General features: G+C 59.1%; 1 protein-coding gene across 1 annotated transcript; it reads right to left on the bottom strand.

The window, feature by feature from the left end:
* Window positions 1-1,194: 1,194 nt before the first annotated feature.
* On the bottom strand, window positions 1,195-12,481 carry IL11 (interleukin 11). Its single transcript, XM_075915473.1, has 5 exons — window positions 12,053-12,481; window positions 3,751-3,914; window positions 3,169-3,255; window positions 2,697-2,855; window positions 1,195-1,892 (listed from the first exon to the last, which is right to left on the bottom strand). Exons 1-5 carry the CDS (start codon window positions 12,057-12,059, stop codon window positions 1,728-1,730), a joined length of 582 nt encoding a protein of 193 aa, XP_075771588.1. The 5' UTR covers window positions 12,060-12,481; the 3' UTR covers window positions 1,195-1,727.
* Window positions 12,482-13,057: the final 576 nt, after the last annotated feature.

Genomic DNA, 13,057 nt, shown 5'->3' with positions numbered 1-13,057 from the left:
GGAGGAGAGGGGTGGATGGGGATGGAAGGAAGGAAGGAGAGGGGTGGATGGGGATGTAAGGGAGGAAGGAGAGGGGTGGATGGGGATGGAAGGAAGGAAGAAGAGGGGTGGATGGGGATGGAAGGGAGGAAGAAGAGGGGTGGATAGGGATGGAAGGGAGGAAGAAGAGGGTGGATGGGGATGGAAGGAAGGAAGAAGAGGGGTGGATGGGGATGAAAGGGAGGAAGGAGAGGGGTGGATGGAGATGGAAGGGAGGAAGGAAGGAAGGAGAGGGGTGGATGGGGATGGAAGGGAGGAAGAAGAGGGGTGGATGGGGATGGAAGGGAGGAGAGGGGTGGATGGGGATGGAAGGGAGGAAGGTGAGGGGTGGATGGGGATGGAAGGGAGGAAGGTGAGGGGTGGATGGGGATGGAAGGGAGGAGAGGGGTGGATGGGGATGGAAGGGAGGAAGGAGAGGGGTGGATGGGGATGGAAGGGAGGAAGGTGAGGGGTGGATGGGGATGGAAGGGAGAAGAGGGGTGGATGGGGATGGAAGGGAGGAAGGAGAGGGGTGGATGGGGATGGAAGGGAGGAAGGAGGGGTGGATGGGGATGGAAGGGAGGAGAGGGGTGGATGGGGATGGAAGGGAGGAAGGAGGGGTGGATGGGGATGGAAGGGAGGAAGGTGAGGGGTGGATGGGGATGGAAGGGAGGAGAGGGGTGGATGGGGATGGAAGGGAGGAAGGAGGGGGGTGGGGATGGAAGGGAGGAAGGTGAGGGGTGGATGGGGATGGAAGGGAGGAAGGGGGGGGTGGGGATGGAAGGGAGGAAGGTGAGGGGTGGATGGGGATGGAAGGGAGGAAGGAGGGGGGGGTGGGGATGGAAGGGAGGAAGGTGAGGGATGGATGGGGATGGAAGGGAGGAAGGAGGGGGGGTGGGGATGGAAGGGAGGAAGGAGGGGGGGATGGGGATGGAAGGGAGGAAGGAGAGGGGGGGTGGGGATGGAAGGGAGGAAGGTGAGGGGTGGATGGGGATGGAAGGGAGGAAGGAGGGGGAGTGGGGATGGAAGGGAGGAAGGAGGGGGGGTGGGGATGGAAGGGAGGAAGGTGAGGGGTGGATGGGGATGGAAGGGAGGAAGGAGGGGGAGTGGGGATGGAAGGGAGGAAGGAGGGGGGGTGGGGATGGAAGGGAGGAAGGAGAGGGGGGGATGGGGATGGAAGGGAGGATGGAGAGGGGGGATGGGGATGGAAGGGAGGAGGCGGCCGCATGATGAAAGGGGGTGAAAGCGAGCAGAGGAGCCCCCCCGAGGAGAGGAGGCGGAAGGGTGACGGCCGGGGCACAGGCAGAGGGGAAATGGGTCAGACTGTTCCCCTTGAGCCCCGCGTATCCCGTCCCTCGCTCCGAGGCCTTCGGACCCTCTCCCCACTTGAGGGAATGAATTAATTAAACCAGGAACAGGCTAACGAGCCCCCTCCCCCGATCTCCTACCGATAACAAAATAAATAAATAAATAAGCGTGTTGCATAAATAAACGTTTGCTACATCGGTGGGGGGGAGCCACCAAGCACCCCCTATGGGCGGCGGGCAGGTCCTGGCGGTGCCATAGCTGGGAAGCAGGGTCCCTGCACCCTCGGCGGGGGGGGGGGGGGAGTCTGCAGGTGCCATGGCTGGGGGCTGGGTCCCCCATTCCTGGAATGCTGGGTGGGGGACCCAGCGCGTCCTTTGGCCCGGGCCCCTGGGCCCCGCCCCTCACAGCTTGTTGCGGAACAGAACCAGGGCGCGGGCGGCCCAGTCCAGGTAGAGGTGGAGGCTGTGGAAGATGGCGTGGCCGGCCTGCACCACCATCCAGTGGGTGCCATGGGAGGGCAGCGAGGGCAGTGGGTCGCTGGGCCGCGTCAGGTTTAGCTTGGCCATCTGGGGGAGGGGAGAGAGGGGAGTGAGACTGGCGCTGCCCCCTGCTGGTGTCTCTCTCACAGCAGGTGTGTGAGTCCCTCCTGCCCCCCCAACACGCCCCCACCCTCAGCCCCACCCTTCAGCCAAAGAGCCCTTAGTCCCCGCCCCTTGCCCTAGGCTCCACCCTCCTCCATGAGGCGTATGCCTCAGGCTAAATGTCCATCCCCAAGCCCCGCCCCCCAGGCCAGGTGTGGCTCCTGCAGGCTCCGCCCCTTACCCTAGGCTCCACCCTCCTCTGTGAGGTGTATGCCTCAGCCTAAATGTCCATCCCCCAAGCCCCGCCCCCCAGGCCAGGTGTGGCTCCTGCAGGCTCCGCCCCTTACCCTAGGCTCCACCCTCCTCCGTGAGGTGTATGCCTCAGGCTAAATGTCCATCCCCCAAGCCCCGCCCCCCAGGCCAGATGTGGCTCCTGCAGGCTCCACCCCTTGCCCTAGGCTCCACCCTCCTCTGTGAGGTGTATGCCTCAGGCTAAGTGTCCATCCCCAAACCCCGCCCCCCAGGCCAGGTGTGGCTCCTGCAGGCTCCGCCCCTTACCCTAGGCTCCACCCTCCTCCGTGAGGTGTATGCCTCAGGCTAAATGTCCATCCCCCAAGCCCCGCCCCCCAGGCCAGGTGTGGCTCCCGCAGGCTCCGCCCCTTACCCTAGGCTCCACCCTCCTCCGTGAGGTGTATGCCTCAGCCTAAATGTCTATCCCCCAAGCCCCGCCCCCCAAGCCAGGTGTGGCTCCCCCAGGCTCCGCCCCTTGGCCCAGACTCCGCCGCATACCAGGTGCTCCAGGCGCCTCAGCAGGCGCTCCAGCCGAGCATGCAGGGCGCCCACGTCCGGCTCCAGGGGCCTCAGCACAGGTCCCGCCCGGCGCAGCCACTCCAAGTGCTTCTGGTAGCTCTGCAGGTCTGCGCTGAGCCGCGCCAGGCCCCCGGGCACCTGGGGCAAAGAGAGGGTTACCCATGGCCACTGAGCCCCTGGGACCTGCCTGGATCCCCCCTGCACCCTGAGCATCCCCCCTCCCCACTACATACACCAGCATCCCCCTAGAATCAGAGGCTGGGTCCCCAGGTTTTTGGGGGGGGCCGGAAGGTAGGTGCCTACTTCCCCCCCCCCAACAGGGAGGGGTCCTTATCCTCACTGCAGATACACAGGAAGGGATGGAAGTTAAATACAGGACCCAGGCATCCTGAGCTCCCAGCCCCCTCCCCCACCCAACCCACCAGCCCCCAGGCAGGGGGGACCCGCTCACCTGGATGCTGGCCAGCTCCACAGCGCTCATGGACAGCACGGGCAGCGTGTCCATCTTGTGCTCCCCCTCAGCCGGGTAGCGGGATTTCTGCGGGAGGGAGGAGGGGATCAGAACCGGCCCAGACCGTCCCCCGCAACTCCCTCTCCTGGGAACGGATGGGGGGGTTGGGGAGCTTGGTGTGTTCTCACACCACCTCCCCCCACAGACGGAAGGGGGGGAGCCGGGGAAGATGGGCCGGGGGGGATGATCCGGGGGCAGGAGCGGGCAGGATGCAGGAGTAGATGGGTCCAAAGGGGGCAGAGGAGGGGTGCCAGGGTAGATGGGCTGTGGGGGTCTGATCTGGGAAGCGGTGCTGGGGTAGCTGCCCCTGGAGGTTGACCTGAGCAGAAGATGGGGGGTGGACAGATGGGCCCGAAGGTCTAACCTCGGGGGTGAGGGATGGGTACCGGGCACCTGGGCTGGGGGGGGGGGGCTGCTCTGGAAGGCGGGGGGAGGGGATTGGTGTATCTGGGCCTTGGGGTCTGGTCCAGGGGGCAGGAGGAAAGGTGGCCAGATGCTGGGGGCCGGGGGCGGCGGACGTACAAAGTGATGGAACAGGTGCTTGGTGTCACTCAGCAGGTTCTTGGCCAGGCTGATGATGGCATCGAAGTCGGCCCGGGGGTCCAAGGGCTTCAGGCGGGGGGCAGGGAGCCCCTGCAGTCCCTCGCAGAGGCTTAGCAGCACTACCAGCAGCCGGCACACACTGCCTGCAGGGGGAGAGAAACAGGACTCCTGGGTTCTCTCCCTGGCTCTGGGGCGGGAGCGGAGTCTAGTGGTTAGAGTAGGGTGGCTCTGGGAGCCAGGATCCCTGGGTTCACTGTGTGGCTCTGGGAAGGGAGCAGTGCCCAGTGGTTAGAGCAGGGTGGGGGGGGCATGGCTGGGAGCCAGGACTCCTGGGTTCTCTCCCTGGCTCTGGGACGGGAGTGGAGTCTAGTGGTTAGAGTAGGGTGGGTCTGGGAGCCAGGATTCCTGGGTTCACTGTGTGGCTCTGGGAAGGGAGCAGTGCCCAGTGGTTAGAGCAGGGTTGGGGGGGGGGGCATGGCTGGGAGCCAGGACTCCTGGGTTCTCTCCCTGGCTCTGGGACGGGAGCGGAGTCTAGTGGTTAGAGCAGGGTGGGTCTGGGAGCCAGGATTCCTGGGTTCACTGTGTGGCTCTGGGAAGGGAGCAGTGCCCAGTGGTTAGAGCAGGGTTGGGGGGGGGGCATGGCTGGGAGCCAGGACTCCTGGGTTCTCTCCCTGGCCAACTATTAGCATTTACGGTGACTGAACCCCCCTACCCTCCTAGACATGCTGTGTGTCCCATCCCCCCATACACTGTGCTGCCCCCTGCTGGCTGTGCACACTGGCTCTGGGGGGCTCCAGACCCCCCCAGAGGATGCTGGTTCTCCTCCCGCAGGACCAGCTGCGTTCCTAGGGCCAGACAGACCGGCCGGATTCCGCACATTCCCGCCGGCCGGGGCCAGCCCATCGCCCACGGCTTCCGGCCTTCGCCTGCCGGCTGGGCCCGCTCCCTGCACCTCGGGCCTTTGCTCCGTCTTCTCCCCAGCGCCCCGCTCCTCGTGTGCGGTGGCTTTCTCCTTCCCTCTCTCTCACTCCCCCCGACCCGCCGCGCCGGCCTCGGGGGTGACTCGTGCGCGGACGTGCCGGGCGGGCGTGACCCTCGGCTGACCACCTGGCCTCGTGTCCGGGCTGTGTGTGCGGCCGGGGGCCCCGGGTCACTTTTGGTCACTGATTGCAGTGGGGGGGGGGGAACCGAGGGGTTTTCAGGTCACGCCTCCCTCCCTCGCTCTCTTGTTTGTCCTCTCCCTGTTTTCCCAGCACCCCCCCAGCGGGAGCTGGCAGCCTGGCCGGGATTCTCCCGCCCTGACGCGCAGCTGGCAGGGGCTGCCGGAGAAGCCGCCTCAGCTGTGGCCGGAGCTGCTTTTATCTCCCTGTCTATCTCCTGCCTCCTTCCCTGCCTGCTTCCTGTCTGCTGCTTCCCTCAGCCAGAAGGAATCCAGGCCCTTCCCTCGCCCTGTGAGGCTGAGCACCGGGCGACCCTACAATAACCCGCCAGTGTGCACACAGGGAGACCCTACAATTACCATCCACTCTGTGTGTCCAGACATGAGACCCTACAACAACCAACCAGTCCGTGTTTACAGGAGACCCTACAATAATCAACCAGTCTGTGTTTACAGGAGACCCTACAATAACCAACCAGTCAGTGTTTACAGGAGACCCTACAATAATCAACCAGTCAGTGTTTACAGGAGACCCTACAATAACCAACCAGTCAGTGTTTACAGGAGATCCTACAATAACCAACCAGTCCGTGTTTACGTGAGACCCTACAATAATCAACCAGTCAGTGTTTACAGGAGACCCTACAATAACCAACCAGTCAGTGTTTACAGGAGACCCTACAATAATCAACCAGTCCGTGTTTACAGGAGACCCTACAATAACCAACCAGTCAGTGTTTACAGGAGACCCTACAATAATCAACCAGTCAGTGTTTACAGGAGACCCTACAATAACCAACCAGTCAGTGTTTACAGGAGATCCTACAATAACCAACCAGTCCGTGTTTACGTGAGACCCTACAATAATCAACCAGTCAGTGTTTACAGGAGACCCTACAATAACCAACCAGTCAGTGTTTACAGGAGATCCTACAATAATCAACCAGTCCGTGTTTACGTGAGACCCTACAATAACCAACCAGTCAGTGTTTACAGGAGATCCTACAATAACCAACCAGTCCGTGTTTACGTGAGACCCTACAATAATCAACCAGTCAGTGTTTACGTGAGACCCTACAATAACCAACCAGTCAGTGTTTACAGGAGACCCTACAATAACCAACCAGTCCGTGTTTACAGGAGACCCTACAATAACCAACCAGTCAGTGTTTACAGGAGACCCTACAATAACCAACCAGTCCATGTTTATGTGAGACCCTACAATAACCAACCAGTCCGTGTTTACAGGAGACCCTACAATAATCAACCAGTCCGTGTTTACAGGAGACCCTACAACAACCAACCCAGTCTGTGTTTACAGGAGACCCTACAATAACCAACCAGTCCATGTTTACAGGAGACCCTACAATAACCAACCAGTCCGTGTTTACAGGAGACCCTACAATAACCAACCAGTCCATGTTTACAGGAGACCCTACAATAACCAACCAGTCAGTGTTTACAGGCGACCCTACAATAACCAACCAGTCCGTGTTTACAGGAGACCCTACAATAACCAGCCAGCCTGTGTTTAGGGAAGACCCTACAACAAACCAGTCTGTGTGTACAGGAGACCCTACAACTACAAACCAGTCAGGATTTGTAGACCCTACAATAACAAATCAGACAGGAGACCCTACAACAACAGACGGCACACTAAGAAACCAGTGTGTACTCATGGCAGACCCTATCACAACAAACCAGTCTGCTTTTATGGAAGACCCTACAATAACAAACCAGCATACACAGCCCTGCAGCTCCCCAGAGTCCCTCCCAGCCTCCCGCATCCCACTTTATTATTGTAGGGTCTTCCCAGGGAGGGGCTATTATGGTAGGGTCTTTTGCCCAGTTTCCTCCTGACTCCTCCACCATTTCCATTCCTCTGCACCCCATTCTCTGCCCCCTGAGCCGGGTAGCCCTGCCCTGGGGCTGGCGAGAACCCCCAGCTCTCTTCCCACCCCTGCCCGGCATGCTGGGGTCAAAGTTCACACCTCGTTAGGTCCATGTTTTGCTGCTCCAGCACCTAAATCTGGCTGGGTCGGGTCCCTCTACCCCCATGGCCTCCAGAAAGCAGGCTGTGGGGTTGGAACCCAGCTGGGCCTGGATGGGGCGAGGGAGGAGGGGGAGAGTCCTGGGAGCAGGTGGGGGGCAGGAGCAAGGGGGGGAGGAGGAGGGATTGCGTGGGACGGGGGAGCAGAACTAAGATCTCCAGAGGTGAAGCCACCGGGGTTTCAGATGGCAGAGGCCCAGGAAAGCGGCGGGTTCAGACTAGGGATGCAGTAGAGCCGTCGATTAACCGATTAACCGGGAAGCAACGCTGATCGGGTTATGGTACAGACTGTGCGCACTCCCCCCCCCCCTCCCCGGCCCTTGCCAGGGAATGTTTCAGCAGGCTGGCCAGCAGCCCGGCTCAGTTCTGGCTTGAAACGGGTCCGGGACCTACCCCCGCCGCGGCTCTGCATTTCAGGTGTATTAGGAGCCGGGCGGGCAGGCAGGCCGCCTGGCTCAGGTCCAGGAGCTGAGACCCGCCCTAGACAGGGGCTGCTGCTTCTGTATCAGAGGTAGCAGCGCAGGGCAACAGGCAGCTGGACCGTGAGGGGAGCTGGTTTTTAAGCCGACTCCCCTCGTGGACCAGCTCCCGCCTGGGACCCCGCGCTGCTGCCTCTGATACAGAGGCAGCAGCGTGGAGGGGCAGGGGGCTCCTTGGGAGTGGGCCCCGCCCCCGGGGGCTATAGACTAGTCGAGTGACCAATAAGAATTCACGAGGTTACTCGACTCGTCAGTGAACGGATGTTTCACTTCCCTAGTTCAGAGACGCGCCCACGGCAGCGATTCTGGGGGCGGGCGGGTCCGGGTCTCCCTACGCCAGTGTCCACGGGCAGTAGCCACTGAAGCTAAGGACTGACTCTGGTACAAAAGAGGGTGACCCAACATCCGTTCCCCGTCCCTGCCCAGCCACCCCCAGCACCCATCCCCCATCCTGCCCCCTCCCTGCCCAGCCACCCCCCAGCCATCCACCCCCCACCCCTGCCCCCTCCCTGCCCAGCCACCCCCCAGCACTCATCCTCCACCCCGCCCCCATCCCTGCCCAGCCATCCCCAGCCACCCATCTCCCACTTCTGCCCCCCCTGCCCAGCCACCCCCCAGCACCCATCCCCCACCCTGCCCCCTCCCTGCCCAGCCACCCCCCAGTACCCATCCCTCACCCTGCCCCCTCCCTGCCCAGCCACCCCCGAGCCATCCACCCCCCACCCCTGCCCCTGCCCCCGTCCCTGCCCAGCCATCCCCAGCCACCCATCTCCCACTTCTGCCCCCCCCTGCCCAGCCACCCCCCAGCATCTATCCTCTACCCCTGCCCTCTCTCTGCCCACCCATCCCCCACCCCTGCCTCCCTCCCATGCAAGGGCTGTGGGACCACGCTGAGGCCTGCAGCCCGCAATGAGCTCACCCCTGAGCCTGTCGAGACCTGACCCCTGAGTCACCCAACAGGCCGCAGAACGCCTGGCCCTGAGGGAGGGAGGGATGGGCGGGGAGCAGGGGCTGCCCATGGGGTGCGTGAGGGCAGGGGCTGCCCATCAGGCACGGGGGGCAGGAGAGATGGGGGTAGGTGTAAGGGAGGGGTGCCTGTGGGGTTCAGGGAGTGGGTGGGGGAGCATTGTTTTGGGGGAGCCCGGTCATGCAGAGGACAAGAGCTGGGAGGGAGGGCGTGGGGGCAATCGGGGAGGGGAGGGGCAGGAGTGGGAGGTTTGGGTCCTGGTGAGGGAGAATCCCATGGGGCTCAGGGCCCAACCCCTCCCTGTGCCCCCTTGCCCCATGAGCTACCCTGCACCCCAGTGGTGTGTGTGAGCGTGGGCCTGGATATGCCCAGCTGCCTCTCTCTCCTGCAACCCCTGGAATCCCACCTCTGGAGAAGCCCAGGTCCCCATTCCCATGTTACACCCCTTTCCCCCACAGCTGAGAGCCCCCAAACTTCCTACATGTGCCAAATCCAGGATGGCCAGCAGGGGGCGCTGGGAGCAAAGGGGGCGAGGCAGAATTCCAGCAGGGGAGAGCAAAATTATTACGAAAAAAAAGGGGCGCTGTGCCTTTAAACGGCCCCGCGCTCCTCACTCCCCCGCCCCCGCCAGACGCGGCAGGGGAAAATTGTCCCTGCTGGGATTCTGTCCGAGGGAAACAGGAAATCCCGAATTGTCCGGTATTTTCTGGTTTTTAAACCGGGCGGGGAACCGGAATAACGGACAGTCTGGGCGAAAACCGGACACCGGGCAACCCTCCACCTAACAGGGCGGAAGCCCCCTCCCAGCACAGCAGACACAGTGGGCCAGGGTGCCTCCCCAGACAGGCCCAGCGGCAGGTTCCAGGCGCACACAGGGCGGTGCTGGAGCAGGTCGCATCACTCTGGGCTTGAGCACCCTGCCGGGCGCCGAGTCGGACAGCCTGAGCCCCGAGCCCCCCGAGCCAGGCCTTGCTCGGTGGGGCCACGCGACCTGCCCTTCCAGCAAGGCAGGTCTGGCCTGCATCCAAACCAGACAAGGTTGTGTGTGATCAGTGTGTGGTACCAGCCGCAGGGCGGCCGAGGGTATCCTGGGACAGACAAATAGACAGAGAGAGAGAGAGAGGGTGGGTGGGGTTAGATAGATAGATAGATAGATAGATAGATAGATAGATGGGGGGGTGGAGATAGATAGAAGGAGTGGATAGGGAGAGATAGAGGAGGGAATGAGGATGGATTGCCACACATAGCAGGTTGCATGGGGATGAATAGATAGAGGAGGTGGGGATGGGTAGATACACAGTGTATGGACATACAGAGGGGTGGGGGATGGACAGAGAGAGGTGGGAGGATGGACAGACAGAGGGGTAATGGGGATGGACAGACAGAGGGGTGGGGGAGGGACAGACAGAGAGGTGATGGGGACGGACAGACAGAGGTGGGAGGATGGACAGACAGAAGGGTGATGGGGATGGACAGACAGAGGGGTGTGGGAAAGACAGACAGAGAGATGATGGGGACAGACAGACAGAAGTGGGAGGATGGACAGACAGAGAGATGATGGGGACGGACAGACAGAAGTGGGAGGATGGACAGACAGAGAGATGATGGGGACGGACAGACAGAAGTGGGAGAATGGACAGACAGAGACGTGGGGGGAAGGACAGACAGAAGGGTGATGGGGAAGGACAGACAGAAGGGTGATGGGGATGGACAGACAGAGGGGTGGGGAGACGGACAGACAGAGGTGTGATAGGGACGGACAGACTGGGAGGGGTGGACAGACAGAGGGCTGATGGGGATAGCCAGTGAGGTGGGGGTGCCTGGGGACAGATCGGTCGCTGGGGCTGTGGGTACCAAGCCCACCTTCGCAGCGAGCCAGGCCCGGCTGGAGGGACTTGCCATGGCTGCCTTGGCTGTCCCAGGCCATGGAGCTAGGCCTTAGCCATCTCTGTGCATGCTGGAACGGCCTGAGCATTCCCCGGAGCCCTGGCCTTCCCCGTCACCCCACAGAGCACCCTGGGGCATCCAGGGCCCAGAAATGCCCACCAGTGCGCCAGCCACATCTGGAGGACGAGAAACGGACCCGCTGCCCGGGCCCTGCCGGGCACATCAGATCTGCGCAGCGCCGGCCTGCAGCTGTAGCCCGGCAGCCCTTGCTAACGCAGACGAACCCGTCTATGCTTGATACCCACCGTAGGCTGAACCATGTCCCCATCACATCCACCCCACTGGGGGCAGTGTCTTCGAGACAGGCAGACGCATCTCGCCATGCACCAGGGACCGACGGTCCGCTAGACCCAGCATGTGGAGTTGCTAAATGATTTAACAAAAAATACCGAACAACTCCCCCTCCCTCCCCGCCCAAAAAAAAAACACAGGGAAAAAATTCTGTTGAGCACACACAAAAAGGGGGGGACGCCAAAGTTGTTGAGAAAAAAAAAAAGGGTGATGTGCCTTTAAATGGCTCGCGCTCCTCACTCCCCCGCCCCCACCACATGCAGCAGGGGAAAATTTTCCCCAATGGGCTTCCCTCTGAGGGAAACAGGAAATACATGTCCAGGATTTTCTATTTTTTTTACTGGATGGGGGACCCAAATAATGGACAGTCTGGGCGAAAACCAGACATGCGGCAACCCTACCAGCATGTTGTGTTTAGGGAAATACAGCCGTACCCACAATCAGGCAGAAGCATCTGCCCATGCAGTGAGCAAACTCACAAGCACCCACAAAACTCAGATGGCAAAGCACCCATCAGGTACAGACACACACGGAGCCAGGCAAAAGTGAGTTTCCACGGATCGTTTCATTCTGAAGCCTTTTTTCTCCCCTCTTTTTTTTTTACTCCTTTACATTCGCACAGTTGTGCAAAATGATAGAGCACACGTATTTTTCACATTGATTTCAACGCTCACCTGGGTTGGAAATTGTAACAGGGGGAACAATATGGACTTCAAAAAGGAGGTCCAAAAAGTTCACGCCTGCCCGCTGTTCCAACGCCAGTTGCCCGCACCACACAAAATGCACCCCCAAAATATTCTTCCAGCAAACTCTACTGCATCTCCCTCACCCCACAAACATTCTTACTTTGCTGTCAGATTGATGGCTAGCAATGGAAATATATTTTTTGCTAGCTTTTGTGCGCACGGCAAAATAAACGGTGACCGGCATTTAGCGATAAAAACTTCATCTTTCAAAATCCACGTAGAGACAGATCGTACATGTAGCGCAACAAATACCAAAATCAGCATATGTTAAAGACATGACTATAGAGACATAAAAGCATCAGTCTATGCATGACATATCCATCTATACATTGCAAAGGATAGATACGGATACTGCCTCAGACACACCCAGCGTGTCTATCCACACGCCCATGAATAAAACACAACATCAGGGAAAAAAAGCAAGTGATTAACACAGCACGTGAAACATACAAAGTACATGCATCTCTACAGGTCTAAATCCGGGTGCAGGTATCTCTCCATGCACACACAGTCTGGTTACACTGCTTGGGCTAGAAAGAAAGAGAATTGTAAAGGAAGAAATTACTTCATGAAGAAGAAGGGGAAAAAAAGCAGCAACATTTTTGGAAGTTTAGGGAAAAAATAAAAAAAATCAGAACTTACTTTTCATGTTTTTAGGTTTGGCCGGGGTTTGAGGCTAAGGTAGTGTTCTGGGGTCCCTGCGTTTTAACTCTTTCTTCTCCTGCAATATTTTGTCCTTTCTTCTGGTTTGGATTTTAAAGTTTGTGGGTTGCTTTGCTTTGATTTTTTTTGTTTTGGTTTTGGTCAGTTGGTTTTTGAGTTTGTACAGTGGGGTGATGGCTTTCTCTCTCTTGCTCTTGTTCCCACTTTTGTTGGGTTTTGGGGGGCAAACGTATTTTCTTCGCGGCCACCTGCTTTCCGAAAATTCCTGGGTTTTCTGATTCTTTTTTGAGGTAGATTGGGGGAAAAAAAAACCCTGATAGTTTCCCCCACACTTCCTCTATCAACACACACACACACACACACACTCTCTCACACAAAAATCAACACCACGCACCTTCCGCCCCGCCCTCCCCCTTGCAGGTAAAAAAAAAAGTGCCACACAACCTCTTCACTGTACTTTGTGTGAGTGTGTGTGTGTGTGTGTGTGTGTGCATGTAACACCACTACAAATTGCTCTTTATATACCAGGGAGCATAGCTCTTTTTGCAAATGTGTGTGTGTTTTTTCAAAGGATGACACATCTTGACTCATTCCTTTTCCATTCAGAAATAAAAAGGGGGGAGCGCAAGAGAGAGAGAGAGAGAGAGAGAGAGATCACTGCTTGAAAAACTCTTCCTCTGACTTGCAGCACACACATTTTGAAGTGGGTGGCGTGCAATAGGGCAAGAGATGACACACATCTCTAGAATGTATGGCCAGCCGGCGCGCTCTCCCTTTAAAATTTTCGTGGGGGGAGGGAAACGGTGATGAAGGCATGATCTAATCCCACCGCTGCCACCACCACTACCCTGGGTGTCTCTGGCAAAGGCGTCACTCCCCCCCCCCACACACACACACACATTTCTTTTCTTCCCCTTCACTCATACACCTGAGAGGAAAGCTGACTGCTGGAAAGAGTTTGGGAAGAGTGAGGGGACATGAAAA

The sequence above is a fragment of the Pelodiscus sinensis genome, unplaced genomic scaffold (assembly GCF_049634645.1).
Source record: "Pelodiscus sinensis isolate JC-2024 unplaced genomic scaffold, ASM4963464v1 ctg34, whole genome shotgun sequence".
Classification (NCBI taxonomy): Eukaryota; Metazoa; Chordata; order Testudines; family Trionychidae; genus Pelodiscus; species Pelodiscus sinensis.
This window is presented reverse-complemented; position numbering and strand designations above follow the sequence as displayed.